This window comes from Apus apus, chromosome 29 (genome assembly GCF_020740795.1).
Source record: "Apus apus isolate bApuApu2 chromosome 29, bApuApu2.pri.cur, whole genome shotgun sequence".
NCBI classification, from domain to species: Eukaryota; Metazoa; Chordata; class Aves; order Apodiformes; family Apodidae; genus Apus; species Apus apus.
The window spans coordinates 388,423-407,028 of NC_067310.1; the positions used below are offsets into that span (position 1 = coordinate 388,423).

The 18,606-nt window shown below is 54.5% G+C and overlaps 2 protein-coding genes across 3 annotated transcripts in view; both read left to right on the forward strand.

The window, feature by feature from the left end:
- LOC127395099 (coiled-coil domain-containing protein 81-like) overlaps nt 1-18,606 on the forward strand; it is a 74,058-nt gene that overhangs the window by 19,684 nt on the left and 35,768 nt on the right. The window lies entirely within an intron of this gene.
- LOC127395105 (guanylate-binding protein 1-like) lies at nt 1,167-8,636 on the forward strand. 2 transcript variants are annotated; one of them, XM_051641571.1, is made up of 11 exons: nt 1,167-1,280; nt 3,930-4,141; nt 4,233-4,360; nt 4,775-4,884; nt 5,199-5,401; nt 5,521-5,763; nt 6,056-6,336; nt 6,903-7,115; nt 7,240-7,342; nt 7,473-7,666; nt 7,826-8,636. In XM_051641571.1, the coding sequence occupies exons 2-11, from the start codon at nt 3,949-3,951 to the stop codon at nt 8,006-8,008; spliced, it is 1,851 nt and encodes a 616-aa protein (XP_051497531.1). In that variant the 5' UTR covers nt 1,167-1,280; nt 3,930-3,948; the 3' UTR covers nt 8,009-8,636. The 2 variants fall into 2 exon arrangements, with proteins under 2 accessions (XP_051497531.1, XP_051497530.1); XM_051641570.1 differs by lacking the exon at nt 1,167-1,280 and adding an exon at nt 2,373-2,489.

Sequence of the window (18,606 nt, forward strand, 5' to 3'; positions counted from 1 at the left end):
TGAGGCAAAGGTGCCGTTGATACCTCAGCCTTCTCCTCACCCCTCATCACTGTGTTTCCTGCTGCATCTGAAAAAGGGTGGACATTCTTCCTAGTCCTCTTTTTGCTGCTCATGTATCTGTAGAAGCATTTCTTGTGATCGTGGACAGCTGCATGAAACAGAGCATTACCCAAACTCTGACTTCAAACAGTTCACTGCTTGTAGGGTGTAAATCTCTCATCTGGGCCTACTGCTAGTGAGTGTGAAAGCCTTTTGTGTGAGCTGGTCTGGAGTTTTAGGGAAGAAATACAAGGGTCCTTGAAGAAGAAAGAAGCCGTTCAGCTGAGACTAGGGATGCCTCCTGTAACCAGTTCTGCTGCAGAGTCAGCCGAGAGAAATGGGAGAAGAGACAGAACTCGGCCAAAGGTTCCTGTGAGGAAGACTCAAGGATGAAGTAAACAACCCCCTGGTCAGAGGGGTGTGCCCACACAATATGGAAAGAAACAGGCAAGGGAAAATGGGGAGGATGGGGACAGGAGGGGAACGGGGAGCTGGTATTTCTGCAAGGGGATATTGGGATGTTCAGGGGGAGGATGGATCTCCAAGGGCTCCAGGACATGAGGGGAAGAGGGCCAGGGCCATGTCCAGGAGGGGATGATGGGCAAACGAGCTGCTCATGGGAGATGGGGGTGAGGCTGGTTCAAGGGGGGGCAGAGGAGCAGGTCTGTGTGCCAGGGCAGTGCAAGGGACATGGGTGCAACAAGAGCTGAACAGTGTCTGCAAGAGGGGACTGTGGATCCAGGACCTTCAGAAATCATACAGGGCCATCTCCAACTTCTCGGGGCCATCGACAGCCTCTCTGGGCCATCCTCAGCCTCTCTGCACAAGCTGCTTCAGTATCTCACCACCCTTCCACACGAGCTGATGTCATGCTGGGCAATAATAAAGTGGGATCAAAGAAGGGGTTGGGGAATGTGTCCCAAGGCAGGTGTCACTCTCCAACTGGCTGGGCAGCTGGGTGGGAGCTGCTGAGGCTTTGCTTTTGCAGCTCTTGTTTTTCATTCTCATACCTTCAGTTATTTAACCATCTTTGTCTGGTCTGCTCCGAGTTTTCGTGCTCTGATGCTGAGGCGCCTGAGGCGTTTCCTCTCCCATCCTTATCCCTTTCACTTTCGCTCTGACTCACCCTCATTTCCGGGAATAGGAGGAGAGGGGCTGGCTCCTCTGACACGGGACAAAAGGCAGGGCAGGAGCCGGCTGCACAGAGCTGTTGCAGCCCAGGGAAGGTGACAAAGACAGCGGTGAGTCCCATTCCCTGACCCCAGAAAGGGACCCCGGGAAGGGACCCCGGGAAGGGACAGGGACCCCAGCGAGGAAGAAGGAACACTCATCCAAGCCACAAGCAGCCAGTTTCTCCAGGAGAATGATGTGGGAAAGAGAGTCAAAGGCCTTCCTAAAGTCCAGGGAAATGACAGGCACAGCCTTTCGTGCATTCACGAGACAGGTCACGTTGTCATAGAAGGAGGGCAAGCTGGTCCAGCAGGACATTCCTTTCATGAACCCATGCTGGCTGGGCCTGATCACCTGCTTGTCCTACCCGTGCTGTGTGATGGCCCTCAGGATAATCTTCTCCAGAAATTCCCCAGCACAGAGGTCAGGCTGATAGGCCTGCAAGTCCCCGAATTCTCCTTCCATGCATTATGGAAAGAAACAGGCAAGGGAAAATGGGGAGGATGGGGACAGGAGGGGAACAGGGAGCTGGTATTTCTGCAAGGGGATATTGGGATGTCCAGGGGGAAGGATGGATCCCCAAGGGCTCCAGGACATGAGGGGAAGAGGGCCGGGGCCATGTCCAGGAGGGGATGATGGGCAAACGAGCTGCTCATGGGAGATGGGGGTGAGGCTGGTTCAGCGGGGGGGCAGAGGAGCAGGTCTGTGTGCCAGGACAGTGCAAGGGACATGGGTGCAACAAGAGCTGAACAGTGTCTGCAAGAGGGGACTGTGGATCCAGGACCTTCAGAAATCATACAGGGCCATCTCCAACTTCTCGGGGCCATCGACAGCCTCTCTGGGCCATCCTCAGCCTCTCTGCACAAGCTGCTTCAGTATCTCACCACCCTTCCACACGAGCTGATGTCATGCTGGGCAATAATAAAGTGGGATCAAAGAAGGGGTTGGGGAATGTGTCCCAAGGCAGGTGTCACTCTCCAACTGGCTGGGCAGCTGGGTGGGAGCTGCTGAGGCTTTGCTTTTGCAGCTCTTGTTTTTCATTCTCATACCTTCAGTTATTTAACCATCTTTGTCTGGTCTGCTCCGAGTTTTCGTGCTCTGATGCTGAGGCGCCTGAGGCGTTTCCTCTCCCATCCTTATCCCTTTCACTTTCGCTCTGACTCACCCTCATTTCCGGGAATAGGAGGAGAGGGGCTGGCTCCTCTGACACGGGACAAAAGGCAGGGCAGGAGCCGGCTGCACAGAGCTGTTGCAGCCCAGGGAAGGTGACAAAGACAGCGGTGAGTCCCATTCCCTGACCCCAGAAAGGGACCCCGGGAAGGGACAGGGACCCCAGCGAGGAAGAGGGACCCCAGCGGGTGGCAGGAGGAGGGAGACTTCCAGAGGTCTGCTCAGGCTCTGGGATGGCAGAAGGGGAACGGGTGGCTGGGAGCCTGTCTTCAACCCCGCGTGGCTTTGCGTGCAAGTTGGGTCTCACCTAAGCTTGGACCTGATGCCCAACCTCTCGTCTCCCTCCTCCTGCGCTGGGAGCACCCGTGACATGAGGCACAGCCTCTTGTCCCCTGGTGCCATCCCCGAGATGCTCTGGAAGAGGGCAGGGCTGATGAGGCCCTGGAGAGGATGCAGAGCCCAGGAGTGGGCAGTGTCCGTGGAGCTCGCCATTGCTGGAGCGAGTCCCGGGCTGCCCGGGCGTTGCAGTGGGGCAGCTGCTGAGTGTGGGCATGGGATGAGCCCTTGTGCTGCCTGCACCTCCCTGGGGTTTGTGGGCAGCTGGTGGGGGCTGGGGGGTGGCTGGGGCTGGTCGTGGTTGAACAGCAGCCGGAAGCTCCTGTGCATCACAGGTCTGTCTTGGGTTTTGTTTCTCTCTCTCTGTCACCATTTTCCTTGTCGTCACATGTTCTTTATTATTAAGATCATTGTTTTCTTATCCTTCAGTTATTACCTGTGGTCAACTCAACGCATGGGCTTTCTCCCTCCCCCCACCACTGCGGGGCAGGGACTGTGCAGCTGGGGGGCCTCGGTTTTCAGCTGGGGTTTCAGGCAGCACGACCCCCAGCCCAGGGGCTGGCGGGGGGAGTGAGGAGCAGACAAGGGCTGGGCGCAGGGTCAGCCCTGCTGAGGGTGATGGGACCACCAACCCCAACACCGTTTCCAGCACAAATCCATGTTACATGTTACACCAGCATGGGAGCTGGGCAAGGTCAGGCAGCGGGGGATGTCCCCGTGAGAGGCACAGAGGGGGACGGGGGTTGGGTGGGGTTGGGCGGAAGAAAGGGAGGGAGAAATTCAGGAGCAGCTCCCCTGAGGTTCCGTGTCAGCCCGACCAACCCTTGGCCCGTGCTGCTGTGGCTCTCCAGTCCTTCTCCTGCCCTTCAGCCCTGCCTGAGGCCATTGCCCCATCCCACCCCCATATTTGCTCCGCAGACTTGGTGCTGGTGATGAGCAGGACGTGGGGCAGAGGTTTCCCACTGTCCCGCAGGGCCTTCAGGAGCGGAGCCATTCCTGCGGTGGGACACACGGGATGGGCCGTGCCCCTTGGCCAAGTGTCATCAGTGTCTTCACCACAGGGCTTGGGAGGGGCCAAAGGAGGAGCCGTGGAGGCAGGACCTTGGTGACAATGTGGTCTGCTTGCAAAGATGCCCTAGGAGGATCCTGCCTGTCCCTGCCTGCACTGTGGGGTGTCCTCACCACGTGAACCCCTCTGGCCCTCTCCTCTGCAGGCCGCCTTTCCCGTCAGCAATGGCATCCACAGTCCACATGCCAGCGCCTGTCTGCCTCATTGAGAACAGCCCGACAAAGGGGCTGATGGTCCAGAGGGAGGCCCTGCAGCTGCTGTCCAAGGTCAGCCAGCCTGTGGTGGTGGTGGCCATCACAGGGCCGTACCGCACGGGCAAGTCCTACCTCATGAACAGGCTGGCTGGTGAGAGAAGAGGTGAGGGAGGTCCCTGCCCTGGACGGCCAAGGAACCTGGCTTCTCCTACTCGTCATCTGACACAGATGGGAGCCTTGTTTCCTCCCCACAGGCTTCTCCTTGGGCTCCAGCGTGCAGTCCCAGACCAAAGGTATCTGGATGTGGTGTGTACGTCACCCCCGCCGGCCTGGACACACTCTGGTGCTGCTGGACAGTGAAGGGCTGAGTGACGCAAAGAAGGTGTGTGAGAGGCAGGGTCTGCCTTTGTGGCTTCCCAGCACCTGGAGGAAGCTCTTGGGGGCCCAGCCATGGTGCCCAGAGTCAAGGCGTTCCCACTGCTCACGGTGGCCTTCAGCCGGTGTGCTGGGATGGGCCAGAGGCCACAAGGAAGGAGGTTGGGGGAGGCACGTTTCCAAATCCCTCTGCATTTCTGGAAAAGAGCAGTTGCACAGGAAGGAGGGGCTCAGGGAGCACTTGGGTAGACCCCGAGACTTCAGAGTTGAGGACAAGCCCAGCTACAGACAAGGCATGGTGATGGCATGGGGGTGCGTGTTGCCATGGCCCGTTGTGTAGGGGCATTCAGGCTCTGGGCATCTGGGGCTCTGCTCATACCTGGGGGACCTTGTTGATCAGAGCCAAGGGTTGTTGTTCCAGAGTGACACCAAGAACGACACGTGGATCTTTGTGCTGACCGTGCTGCTCTCCAGCACCATGATCTACAACAGCAAAGGCACCATTGACCAGAACGCCATGGACCAGCTGCAGTATCCTTGGTGGGACAGGAGCACCAGGGATGCCCTCCTCTCCCTGCGTGGTGGGCTAGGGCTTGGCAAATGCCAGTTCCTCAGAGGGCTGCAGAACCTTCTGCTGGTGCCCAGGGATGTGCTTGGAGACCTTAGGAGCCCCATGCTGTGGGCCTGAGGGCCGAGGGGTTTTCTCCCTCCTCCTTCTGGTGGGTCCAGGCTGTTCGGCGTCCCCGCCGAGTCTCCCCTCCTCCCTGTGACGTGCTGAGGGTTGCAGGATGGCAATGCCCCTGCATTCAGAGCTGAGGTCCCTGTTTCCTTAGCCAGCTCCCCAGCTACGTGACAAAGCTGACTGAGCGCATCAAGTTGAAAGCAGCACCCAAGAAGAGTGAAGATGAGCTGGATGATTCCCACACATTTGTCAGCTTCTTCCCGACTTTTGTCTGGGCTGTCCGGGATTTCACACTGCAGCTGCAGGTGGATGGGGAGGAAATCTCTGAGGATGGATACTTGGAGGACATTCTGAAGCTCAAGGCTGGTAAGGGGGTGGTGCTGTGCTGCTGGAGACATCCAGCCCCAGACTCAGCAGCCACATTTCAGGATAATTCAACAGCATTCCAAGCCTGTGAACCTGCTCCGTGTCCTCCTACCCCCCAGGCAGCAGCCCCGAGACCCAGCTCTACAACCATCCCCGGGAATGCATCCGCCAGTTCTTTCCGGAACGCAAGTGCTTTGTTTTTGACCAACCAGCTGGGAGGAGGAAACTGCCCCTCTTGGAGGAACTTCCGGATGATGAGCTGGATCCTGATTTCCAGCAGCAGGTAGAGAAGTTCTGCAGCTACATCTGGGAGAAGTCTCCGCCTAAGACCGTCCCAGGTGGCCACATCGTAACTGGGAACCGTGAGTACTGCTGCCCAAGGGGTGGGTGGCCAGCGGCTCTTGGGACTGTGTCTGGGGGAGGATCAAGTGCCAAGGGTGCGGGTGGGGAAAGGGAGAGATGTTTTCCTGCCTGCTGTCCCTGCCCCGGGGTTTGGAGCTTTGGGACGTTGCAGGTGTGGTGGGAAAGAGTTAGGAAAAGCAGTTCAGGAGGCCTGGGGCAGGGAGGCAGCGTGGGTACAGCAGGAGACAGGGCTGGGTGGGTGCCTGCGTTTGTCGGGGCTGCAGATCTCTCGCCCTGGGTCTTCCTTGGCAGTGCTGGGGAAACTGGCAGAGACCTACCTGGAGGTCATCCGGAGCGGGGCAGTGCCATGCCTGGAGAGCGCGGTGTTTGTCCTGGCCAAGGCTGAGAACGCGGCGGCGGTGGAGGAGGCTGTGAGGTTGTACCAGGAGCTGATGGAGCAGCGGGCGAAGCTGCCAACGGAGACTCTTGAGCAGCTGCTGGAGCTGCATGCCCAGTGTGAGCGGGAGGCCCTGGAGCTGTTCATGGCACGGGCATTCAAGGAGGACATCGAGCACGCCCAGATCGAGCTCGCGGTAGGTGGTGCCCAGCCCAGCCAGAATTCCCCCAGGGACACCGTCATCCCCTTGGCTTTGGGAACATGGCATGGTCCTGGGCAGGGGGCTCTCCCTGCCTCCTGCCAGAGGACACGGCCATGCCCTCTCCAGAGGAGGCTCGGCCCCAGCGCCTGCCCTGGCTGTCTGGCAGCCGTCCCTGCTGTGCCCCCTCTTCTCCCAGGGTCAGCAGCTGTGCTGCCAGGGGACGGAGCTCAGCCCTGGCCCCTCTCCTGCGGCAGCCCCGCTGCAGCTCTGCCCCGCCTGGAAGCTGCAGCCTTCCATGCTCCCCCTGTCCTGCCTGCTAATGCTGTCCCTGGGTGCTGTGAAGCCTGTGGTCCCTGGCCTGTCCCCTGCTCCTGGGCACCTTTGGCCAGAGATGTCCGTGGGCGTGCAATGCCCTCCCCATCTGTCCCCTCCCAGCTGTTCACCCCACGGACGGGAGATCCCAATTCCCACGTCCTCCTGGCTCGATGTGTGCCCTGCCTGAGCGCGGTGGGTGCAGCTCAGCCAGGGCTGGTGTCTTCCCTCTGCCCCTGCACGCACAGCGCCGGGTCGAGGCCATCAAGGTGAAGTTCTCCATGGACAACGAGCAGGCATCCCAGGACAAGTGTGAGGCTGCTCTCACGGACCTCTCCCAAGCCCTGGACAAACGAGTCCGTGATGGTGTCTACAGCGTGTCAGGGGGTTACGAGCAGTTCAGAGGAGACCAGCAGGCAGTGGTGGAGAAGTACAGGGATCTGCCTGGCAAGGGAGTGAAGGTAGGACCAAGAGCAGCTCTCCTTCAAGAGCAAAAGGCTCAATGTCCCATCCCCTTCCCCAAGACGCCGTTCTCCCCAGCTGCTGCTTCCCCTCTTGACTCCTCTTCTCCCTGGGCTCCTACAGGCTGATGCTGTCCTGCTGCAGTTCCTCCAAAGGACACAGACTCTGGCCCAACACATCCGCAACACAGACCGCTCCCTGACAGAGAAGGACAAGGAGATGAAAAGTAACTTCTGGGCTGGAGAAATGACGCTGCCTGTAGAGGGCCAAGCACAATGGAGAGGGACAGCAGTACTCCTCGGGGGCTTGCGGGCTCAGCTCCTGCCCTGGCAACACCTCTGTTTCTCTGTCACCAGGTGCACAAGAGCAGAATGAGAGAGCTGAGCAGGAGAGGGAAGTCCAGAGGAAGAAGGAGGCTGAAGAGAAGCAGAAGTTGCAGGACCAGCTACGCAAAACCAACGAGCATGAGCGTCAGCTGAGAAAGAAGCTGGAGGATTCCTACAAGAAGCAGCTGGAGGAGCAGGAGAAGATAATCAGACATAAATTAGAGGTACCGGTGGGGGAGGGAGGGAAGTGAAGGTGCCAAGGGGTGGCCAGCAGGCAGGAATGGCACAGGGGTCCCAGCAGGGTCCCTCTTGTTGCTTCTTTGCTCTGTGCCCCTCTCACGACACGCACTGTGCCCTTGGTGACAACCTGCCTGTCTTCCCAGGAGGAGAGAGCACTGAGACAAGAGGGCTTCTTTGACAGAGCTGACCACATGAGCCAGGTGACCCGTAGGCTGGAGGAGGAAAAAGGCAGCATCACTCATAATTTATTGTCTGTGGTTGAAACATTTGTACCCCTGGCGAGAGCTGTGAGAAGGGCCATATCTGCCTTTTCGAAACGCTTTTGAAGATTTCCTTATGGCCCCAGGGGTAACACAGTGAGAGAGCTTTTTGCTTTCCCTACCTGCCATCCTGTGACATTTCAAAAGCACTGCAAGGTGCTTGCCAGAGAGTATGCAACTAACCTCCACCTGCACTTGGACCACACTCTCTAGTGCATTCACACAGGGCTTCTCCAGATGAAGATGTTGTCCTCTTCCGTGCCAGAGCACTTGGTGTCTCCCTTGCCCTGAAGGCGTGGGGCACATCTCAAGCCAGGCTGGCCTGGGGCACAGAAAGGCCATGATGCCAGCAGGCCGGGCTGGGAGTGTTTTGCCAATGTGCCAAAGGGGATCCCACTCACCTTTTCTGGAGACCTCCTTACCAGGGCTGCCTGAAACCCCCAGGCGAGCTTTGAGCTCATGTCCTCGGCTCACACTTCCCGCAGCAGCGTGAAGGAGGTGGAGGTGGTGAGCAAACCAGGGGTCCACGTGCTGAGCACTGTCTTCCCAGGTCACCTTCACGCCTGATGGAGCCTGCCTGTCCTGGAGGTGGCTGCACACCCGCCTGCCGATGGGAAGTGGGGAATTCAGCCCTTGTTCTGTTTTCTTTGCACACGCAGCTGTTGCTTTGCCTACTAAACTGCCCTTCCCTCAACCCCTGAGTTGCCTCCTTTCTTTTGCCCTGCCCATTCTCTCCTCCACCCCACCAGTGGTGTGGGGCTCAGCTGTCGAATGGGGGTCACCCATAGAGAACGGGGCTTCCCTCCTGCCCCCGGGGAATCAGACCTCCAGCTGCACCAGGAGAATCACAGTATCCTCCTGGTTGGAAAGACCGCTAAGATCATCTGGTCCAGTTGTCCACCAGGGGCCAGATAAGGAGTGGAAGGAACAACACATCCCACCCAAGTGAACAACAACAAAGCCCACAACCACTCACCCCACAAACCACAGAAACCACACCATGCCCTCTCTAGCATGCCCTGAAGTGCCACATCAACATGTTTCTCAAATGCCTCCAGGGATGGTGACTCCACCACCTCCCTGGGCAGACCCTTCCAGTGCCTGACCAGTCTTTGGGTAAAGAGATGCTTCCAGATAGCCAGTCAGAACCTCCCCTGGGGCAACTTCAGGCCGCTTCCTCTGCTCCTGTTGGTGTTCATTTGAAGAAGCAGGGACCCCAACTGTTCCAGTGAGGGAAGGTGTAAAAGATGTAGAGGTTTCTGAGTTCCCTATAGGCAGAGGGGCTGGTCCCAAGGCAGTTGCCCCAGAGGCACCAGCCCCTGGAAGGCCCTTCCTGCTGTGTGGACACTCCATCCCTGCAGGGGAGGTCCATGGAGCACAGCGCTGCTCACCCAGGAAGGTCCTGGGGAGCCTGCTGAGGACACAGCCCTGGCTCAGTTCCTCCACCTGCTCTTGTGCTGGTGCAGATTTCCCTCTCAGCCCTCCCAACTGGGAGAGCCTGTATCCCTGCAAGACTCCAGCCCTGGGACCCATCCCACCACGTCTCTGCGATCCCAGCCGCATCGTAGCCCTGCAGCAGCTCACAGGACTCTCGCTCCTCACGGTTATTCCCCTACCCTGTGCACTAATGCACAGACCCTTGGGAGAGGCACCCCAGCTCCTGGAGCTCCTGGAGAGGGTTATGGGCCTTTGCCATCATGGTCCCATGTTGACACTTTTCTGCTTACACACGAGTGTTGGAGGTGACCTGCTTAAGGTGTGGTTGGTCGGTTTTGTGATGCCACCCCGTCACATCAGCCCAGGGCCTGTGCTCATTGCCCCTGCCTCACTCCCTCAAATGGCTGCTGGATACTCTCTCCCTCTCATCCCTAGATTCCCTTGCCCCTTGGTGAGGTGGATCCCGTCTCTCCCTGGTAGACCCTGATCTGCACGCAGGGTCCTGTTGTAGAGCCCCAAACCCCGCTGCCAGCACCAGGTCCTCAGCTGCTGAGCTGCATTAGCAGTGCTCTCCGGCTCCCACCCTTGCCCTTTAGGACCAGCAGACATTCCCTCCAAGCCCTGGACACCTGGGATGTGGTGACAGGTGAGTTGCCGTCAGGCCTTGTCCCTGCCATGAGTGGGCACCAACAGGTGTCCCCAAGGCAGCGAAGGGGAGCTGATCCACTGACCTGTCCTCCCAGTAAGAGACGTCCTGCTACGAGGCAGCAGCAAGAGGGACGGGACCCACTTCCACGCCACCCGTGATCTCTCTTGCATGACCATTATAAAGAGAACATGAGAACCTGGGACAAGAAACCCACTGCTGTTCTCCACGTACACATACATGAGCTGCTAGGCGGAACAATTACAGGAGAAGGTCCTTCCAGGAAGAGGGCTGCTCCAGTCTCCAGCAACCAGTCCTCCAACCAGAATGGACGGACTCTAGATCTCAGTGCTTCAACCTCAAATGCTCAACATGAGAGGCGCCCTGCCTCTAGCCAGGAGGAGGAAAGAGACAATTGAGTTTACTGGACTGTGCGGATTCGGTGGCCTGGCACATTAGAACCACAAAAGTATAAAGCCCTGGTGGACACTGGTGCGCAGTTCACCCTAATGCCAGAGGCTGACAGTGGACTATCATGTCCTGAATGAGGTGACACCACCGCTCAGTGCTGCTGTGCCAGACATGCCAGAGTTTCAGTACGAGCTGGAGTTGAAAGCAATCAGGCAAGGAAGGCAAGAGACCAGCATGGCTCAGTCAAGACCTTCTGGCCAAACTAAAGACAAGATGGAACTGCAGAGGCACTGGAGGAGGGGACAGGTATTCTGGGAAGAGTATAGGGACACTGCCTGGCTTTGTAGGGATGAGGTCAGGGAGGCCAAGGCACAGCTGGAGCTGGACTTGGCAAGGGATGTGAAGAAAAACAAGAAGGGCTTCTACAGGTACATAAAGCAGCAAAGGAAGTTTAAAGAAAGTGTCCCGTCCCGATGGGCAGCAATGCTGATCTAGGAACAACAGACAAGAATGCTGAGGTTATCAGCAACTTTTTTGCTTCAGTTTTCACTGGCAACCCCTCTCCTCATGCCTCTCAAGTTGATGGCCCACAGGACGGAGACCAGGGAGACAAAGTTCCTCCCACCGTAAGTGAAGACAAGGTTCATGACCAGCTGAGGAACCTGGACATACACAAGTCCATGGGACCTGATGAGATGCCTCCCAGAGTCCTGAAGGAATTGGCTGATGCAGTTGACAAGCCACTCTCCGTGATATCTGAAAAGTCCTGGCAGTCAGGTGAAGTCCCTGGTGACTGGAAAAAGGGAAACATTACGCCCATTTTAAAAAGGGTAGAAAGGAGGACTCTGGGAACTAGGGACTTGTCAGCCTCACCTCTGTGCCTGGGAAGAATCATGGAACAGATCCTCCTAGAAGACACGCTAAGGCACATGGAGAATGGGGAGGTGATTCAGGACAGCCAGCATGGCTTTACTAGGGACAAATCCTGCCTGACCAACCTAGTGGCTTTCTACAATTGAGTGATTGCACCAGTGGACAAGGGAAGACTTACAGATGTCATCTATCTGGACTTCTGCAAGGCCTTTGACACGGACCCCCACAACATCCTTCTCTCTAAGTTGAGGAGACACGGGTTTGAGGGGCGGACATTTCAGTGGATAAGGAACTGGCTGGATGGTCACATCCAGAGGGCAGTGCTCAATGGCTCGATGTCTAGATGGAAAGTGGTGACAAGTGGTGTTCTTCAGGGGTCCATACTGGGACCACTGCTGTTTAATATGTTCATTAACAATATTGACAGTGGCATTGAGAGCAACCTCAGGCAGTCTGCTGATGGCATCAGGCTGGGTGGTGCAGTTGACATGCCAGAGGGACCTGGACAAGCTGGAGAAGTGGACCCAAGTGAACCTCCTGAGGTTCAACAACGCCAAGTGCACCCTGCACCTCAGCCAGGGCAACCACAGATACCAATACAGGCTGGGGGACAACATGCTAGTGAGCAGCCCTGTGGAAGACCAGGGGGTACTAGTGGATCCAAAGCTGGACATGAGCCACCAATGTGCAATTGCAGCCCAGAAGGCCAACCACATCAAAAGAAGCATGGCCAGCAGCTCGAGAGGTGATTCTGCCCCTCTACTCTGCTCTGGGGAGACCTCACCTGGAGTGCTGGCTCCATCTCTGGAGCCCTCAACACAGGAAGGATGTGGACCTGTTGGAGCATGTCCAGAGGAAGGCAAAGAAAATGATTCAAGGGCTGGAGCACCTCTCTTAGGAAGACAGGCTGAGGGAGCTGGGGTTGTTCAGCCTGGAGAAGAGAAGACTCTGGGGAGACCATATATATAGTGATCTTCCAGTACCTGAAAGGGGCCTATAAGAAGGCTGGGGAAGAGCTGTTCACAGGGCATGTAACTATAGGACAAGGGGTGATGCTTTCCAACTAAAGAGGCTAGATTTAGGTTGGACATTAGGAAAAAGTTCTTTAGTATGAGGGTGGTGGATCATTAGTTGCCTAGAGAGGGGGTGGGGACCCCACACCTGGAGACATTCAAGATCAGGCTTGATGGGGCTCTGAGTAATCTGTTCCAGTGTGAGATGTCCCTGCTTATTGTAGGGGGGTTGGACCAGATAACCTTTAGAGGTCCTTTCCAACCCAAGACATTATATGATTCGACAGTTCTGGAGCCGGAGCTACAGAGGTTCCAAGGCCAACTACACGACACCTGAGAAGGAGAAACTTGCAGCATATGAAGGAGTAAGAGCCGCTTCGGCAGTGATCGGCACTGAAGTGCAGCTCCTGCTCCTCCCGGCGCCCCCATTGCTGGGGCTGGGCTGGGTGTCCAAGAACAATGTTTCTCCTACTCATCAAGCCACCTACATGGAGTTAATGGACTGCTTTAATTACCCAGCGAGCCAAAATGATCCAGGTATCGTAGAAGCAATTCCAGACTGGCCAGAAGGCACACACTTTGGAACGCCACCACAAGAAGTGGTGAGACGGGCTCAAGAAGCTCCACCATATGCTCATCTACCAGAGACTGGGAAACAATTTGCTCTTGTCACGGATGGCTCCTGTTGTCTTGTAGGGAACCACCAAAAGTGGAAAGCTGCTGCGTTGGGTCCTACACAACTGGTTGCAGAGGCAGCTAAAGGAGAAGGTGAATCGAGTCAGTTTGCAGAGCTCAAAGCCATCCAGCTGGCTTTGGACACTGCTGAGTGAGAGGGGTGGCAAAGACTCTCTCTCTACACTGACTCGTGGATGGCAGCAAATGCCCTGTGGGGTTGGCTAAAGCAGGGGCAGCAGAACAACTGGAGTGAAAAGGTCAACCTCTTTGGGTTGCTGACCTGTGGAAAGACACTGCGGCTGGGATAGAGAAACTGGTGGTAAAAGTGCATCATGGAGATGCACACGTGCCTCTGAGTCGAGCCACTGAGGAACATGGACACAACCAACGAGCAGGTGAGGCTGCTCGACTGTTCCAAAGAGACTTGGTCTGGGAACATAAGGGTGAGCTCTTTCTGGCTCGATGGGCCCGTGACACTTCAGGTCATCAGGGCAGAGATGCAACATACAGATGGGCTCGTGACCGAGGGGTGGACTTAACCATGGACACTATTGAGCAGGTGATCCACGACTGTGAGACGTGCTGCAATTAAGCAGGTGAAATGGTTGAAACCTTTGTGGTATGAGAGCAGGTGGTCAAAGTGCAGGTATGGGGAGGCCTGGCAAATTGACTGCATCACACTGCCTCAGACCTTCCAGGGTAAGCGCTGTGTGCTTACAGTTGTGGAAACTGTCCTGGTTTGAGCCAGGATGAAGCCAATTTTCCTTTTTACTGACTTTTTTTCCTTCAGTAAGCTTTCTTTTAACTAGAGACGTTCTACAGAGTTCTTTTAACTGGAGACGGTTATGGGGCTTTGCCATCATGGTCCCATGTTGGCACTTTCAGATTACCTTGAGGTACACATTGCACTCTATCATCTTCCATCATCACACACCAGGTATGTCCAAGTCCCTGAGCAAAAGCAACACCCTGGAGAAGTTTATTTTTGCCTGGAGCAGGATAGACCCAGACACTTGTACTCAGCAGGTTTCTTTCACATATCAGAGGGACTTTATCCCCATCTGCAGTATATAAAAGGTCTGACTGAGCAGGACCAGTCCGACTGATGGATCCCCTGGTATTGACTAACCAGGTGGTCTTTGCCAAATGTTTGTCCCAATTACTGAAAGTTCCACCACCCTTTCCTTTCAGGGTGGCTTTCAACAGACCATTGCACCTTTCAGTTTTCCCTGGGGTTTGTGCAAAGTACAGATATTGTATATCCATGCAATACCATATTCTTTTGTCAGTCACAAGACTGTTTTTGAAATGAGTCCCATTGTCTGACTCAAGTTTTTCTGGAGTACCATGTCTCCACAGAACTTGATTCTCAAGGCCCAGGATAGTATTCCTGGGTGTGACATAAGGCACAGGAGATGTTTCCAGCCACCCTGCCTGTGTTTCCACAACTGTAAGCACATGGCACTTACCCTGCCAGGTCTGAGGCAGTGTGTTGCAGTCAATTTGCCAGGCCTCCCCATACCTGCACTTTGACCACCTGCTCTCATACCACAAAGGTTTCAACCATTTCACCTGCTTAATTGCAGCACGTCTCACAGTCGTGGATCACCTGCTCAATAGTGTCCATGGTTAAGTCCACCCCTCGGTCACGAGCCCATCTGTATGTTGCATCTCTGCCCTGATGACCTGAAGTGTCACGGGCCCATCGAGCCAGAAAGAGCTCACCCTTATGTTCCCAGTCCAAGTCTGTCATGATCCGGTATTCAGATATGTAATCGGCAATAACCAGCCAGGAAAAGAATTTAGAAATTAATCAATTTATTTGAGGTAGGTGAGCAAACTATGCTCTGCCAATGGCGCGCACGCGGCTCTGCACAGGGGTCCCTTTTATACATTTATTTTTCCCACGTTCGGAGGGTCCACCTCTCTTGGAAAATTCCATCCTTGTCCTGCCGTTTTTGGGAGGTCCTCCCCCCTCTTGGCAAATTCCATTCCCTTTCCCGCCGTTGCAGAGGGGGGGAGGGTCTGTCTCTTTCTCTCGGTAAATTCCATTCTCTGCGTTGTTGTTGTTCTCCGGGGCTTGCATAGTCAATCAAGATGTTATATAACTTATAGTTTTATCTACCTGATATGGCCATCAGCATTTAATAAAAAAGTATGACTTCCAACGTTAACCATTACATAACAGAACATAACTACAAATATTTAATAAACATTGCAGCCTGACAATCCAGCCATATACATTCACATTTGATCAGCAAATTAAATTCCTGATTCACCTATAACAGGATATGTGGCAATTTTTTATGATCTTGCCAGGACAAAACAAAGGTAACACAACCTCGGGTGCACAAATGGGCACCGGGGCTGGCGTGCAGTCTTATGAGAGATTGGGCAGAACCCCCTTGCTTTCTAACACTTCTCACCGCAGTGGGAGGCTGGGGCAGCTGGATTTTGCCTTCCCTCTCCTGGTATAAGCCGCATGGCAGCTGCACCCTTTGTTGCCTGGCAGGACCTGAGAAGAAGTTTAAAGGTGATCCCAAATGGTGAAATTAAGACACAGAGGAGGTCAGATGTCACACGCACAACAAGCTTTTATTTTATTCTCAAAAACTTCTTCTGGCATGTCACCCCACACAACGATGTCATGCATGTACTGCAGGTGTTCTGGAGCTCCACCCTTCTCCAGTGCAGTGTGGATCAGTCCATGGCCAATGGTTGAGCTGTGTTTCCAGCCCTGGGGCAGTTGATTCCAGGTGTACTCGACTCCCCTGCAGGTGAAAGCCAACTGTGGCCTGCACTCTGGTGTTAGAGGAACAGAGAAGAAGGCACGACCAATGTCCACGGCGGCAACACCACCTGGCTGCTTTTGACTCCAGCTCGTACTGAAGCTCTAGCATGTCTGGCACAGCAGCACTGAGCGGTGGTGTCACCTCATTCAGGACATGATAGTCCACTGTCAGCCTCCACTGGCCATCAGGCCTCCTCACTGGCCAGACAGGACTGTTGAAGGGTGAGTGAGTCCTGCTGATCACTCCTTGGCTCTCCAACTGCCGATTCAGCTTGTGAATGGGGATCACAGAGTCTCTGTTGGTGCGATATTGTCGTCTGTGCACTGTTGAAGTGGCAGTTGGCACCTGCTGGTCTTCAACCTTCAGCAACCCCACTAGAGAAGGGTCATGTGAAAGGCCAGGCAAAGTAGGCAGCTGTTCAGTGTCCTCAGTCTCTACAGCTGCTCTACCAAAGGCCCACCGGTGCCCTGTTGGGTCACGGAAATACCCTTTTTTGGATAGGCTATGTTAAGAATGCACGGAGCATCTGGGCCAGTCACTCTAGGGTGCAAGGGCTGATTGGTGACAGCCAACACAACTTCACTAAGGACAAGTCCTGCCTGACTAATTTGGTGGCCTTTTACGATGGGGTCACAGCCTTGGTGGACCAAGGCAGAGCAACAGACATCATCTACCTGTGCAAAGTGTTCGACACTGTCCCACACAACATTCTGCTCTCAGAACTGGAACCTTGCAGTTTTGATGGATGGACCACTTGTTGCATAAGGAACTGGCTGGATGGTCACATCCAAAGAGTTGTGATCACTGGCTTGATGTTCCATTGGACACAAGTGACAAGTGGTGTTCCTCAAGGGTCCGTACTCAGACCAGTAATGTTTCACATCTTTGTCACCAACATGGACAGTGGTATTGAGTGCATCCTCAGCAAGTTTGTTGATGACACCAAACTGCGTGGTGAAGTCAACATGCTGGAGGGAAAGAATGCCAACCAGAGGGACCCTGACAGACTCAAGAAGGGGGATCGTGCTAACTAGATGAAGTGCAACCAGGCCAAGTGCAAGGTTCTGGGTCCCTGGGTCAAGGCAATCCCACACATTAATACAGGTTGGGAGGAGAACAGATTGAGGGCAGCCCTGTGGAGAAGGACTTGGGGGTGATGGATGAGAAGCTCAACATGACAGTTCAGTAACTGAAGGAATGAGAATGAAAAACAAGAGCTGCAAAAGCAAAGCCTCAACAGCTCCCACCCAGCTGCTGGGCCAGTCTGAGCTCTCCCTGCACCTGTGTGTCTTGCACTCTCTCTTGTCCACATCACAGGTATCAGCCCCACTACCAAAGCATTGGAACAAGCAACAAAGAAGTGGCTCACCTTCATGGTGGGTAAAGGCCTTTCTCATGAGGCGCAGTTCCTTTAGAGGGAAAGGTTGGACAAAATCATCATTGTCATCTGCTTGAGAGAGGCCTGCTCCTCCATGTGCTCGAGAAGGGCCTGCTGCTCCTTTATCTGTTTTCAAAGTGTCTGCTCCTGCAGTTACTTCTTTTAACATTGCTTTTAAAAAGGGCTCCTCTACTGTTAAACGTGTTCTTGTGGTCTCTGGTGGCTGTTTCTTTGCTCTGCTCCTAGTCACAGGATTAACTGTAACTTTTGTTTGTTTGGATTGAACGGGAGTGGCCTTAGTCTTAGCAGCAGTGCTGGCAGCAGCCTTGCCTGTGGGGAAGTGGATTGTGATCACTCTAGGCGTCCACAGTACATTCTAAACATTCAGCAGAAGCATCCCTGCTGAACCAATGCCATTTAGACCAAAGTTGGGAGATTCAGTCTGAGAGAAAATTGAGAGGTAAAACTGGCCCTGCCGTTACCAACACAGACCTTTCTGTTCACATAAAAATCTCTACTATACAGTGCCACCCTATAGATCAGGATCAAAACCCCCTGTGGTCACTCACATGATAGATTATGGCTTTGGCTATAGCCGTGTTGATAAACCATAGAACAATAACAAGAGCAGCTCCACAGAGCAGTATGATCCTGGCTGCACATCACATGTACGACTGCGTGTTGGGAGAAAGGTCCAGCAGAAACACTGCAGAAAGTGTCTGTTCAGTTTTCAACCTGTCAGTATATTCACCAGAAGCGTTGCCCATTGCTATCTGATGGATACCTCCTATCAGAGATGCAATTTTAAACATTCACCAATTAGTGAGAATTTATAGCCTGGGCTTAAAATTGTGCCCCATATTGGGCGCCAATAAATTTGTTGTCACGGGTTGACTCAGGATGAGCGATTAACCAGAGGCAACGATGCTCTCAGAACCCCTCCCCCTTCCACCCAGGTAGCGAAAGAGAGAGAAAATTGAAGAGAGAGACACTCTGGATTGAAAATTAAAGTAAACAGCTTTAATTAAATACTAATGGTGAAAGAAAATATGTACAATCCTATACAAGTATGTTCAGGAATGTGTAAAACGCTCTTGCTTCCCCCTACCTCCAGCAACTCCCCTGATATCTCCTGAACTGTAAACATCCCTGAAATGTCCCGGAGAGGGACAGGGAGAGGGAAGAGCAGACAGGAGCTGAGAGGAGAGCGATGAGGGGCAGGGATGCATGAGCCTGGGGATCGACCGGGATGGACAGACTGAGTCCTGACCAGATGCTGGCCATGGACAGGAGAGAAGAGGATGTGGGGAACGGTCCGTCTTCTCTCCCCCCACATAAGACTAAACAAAATGCCTTTCACGCCAGCAAAGCAAGAGTGGCGTCTTTTTACTGATTTAGCCAAGGACAGACTGGAACAGGCCTCTTGTTCTACCAGATAA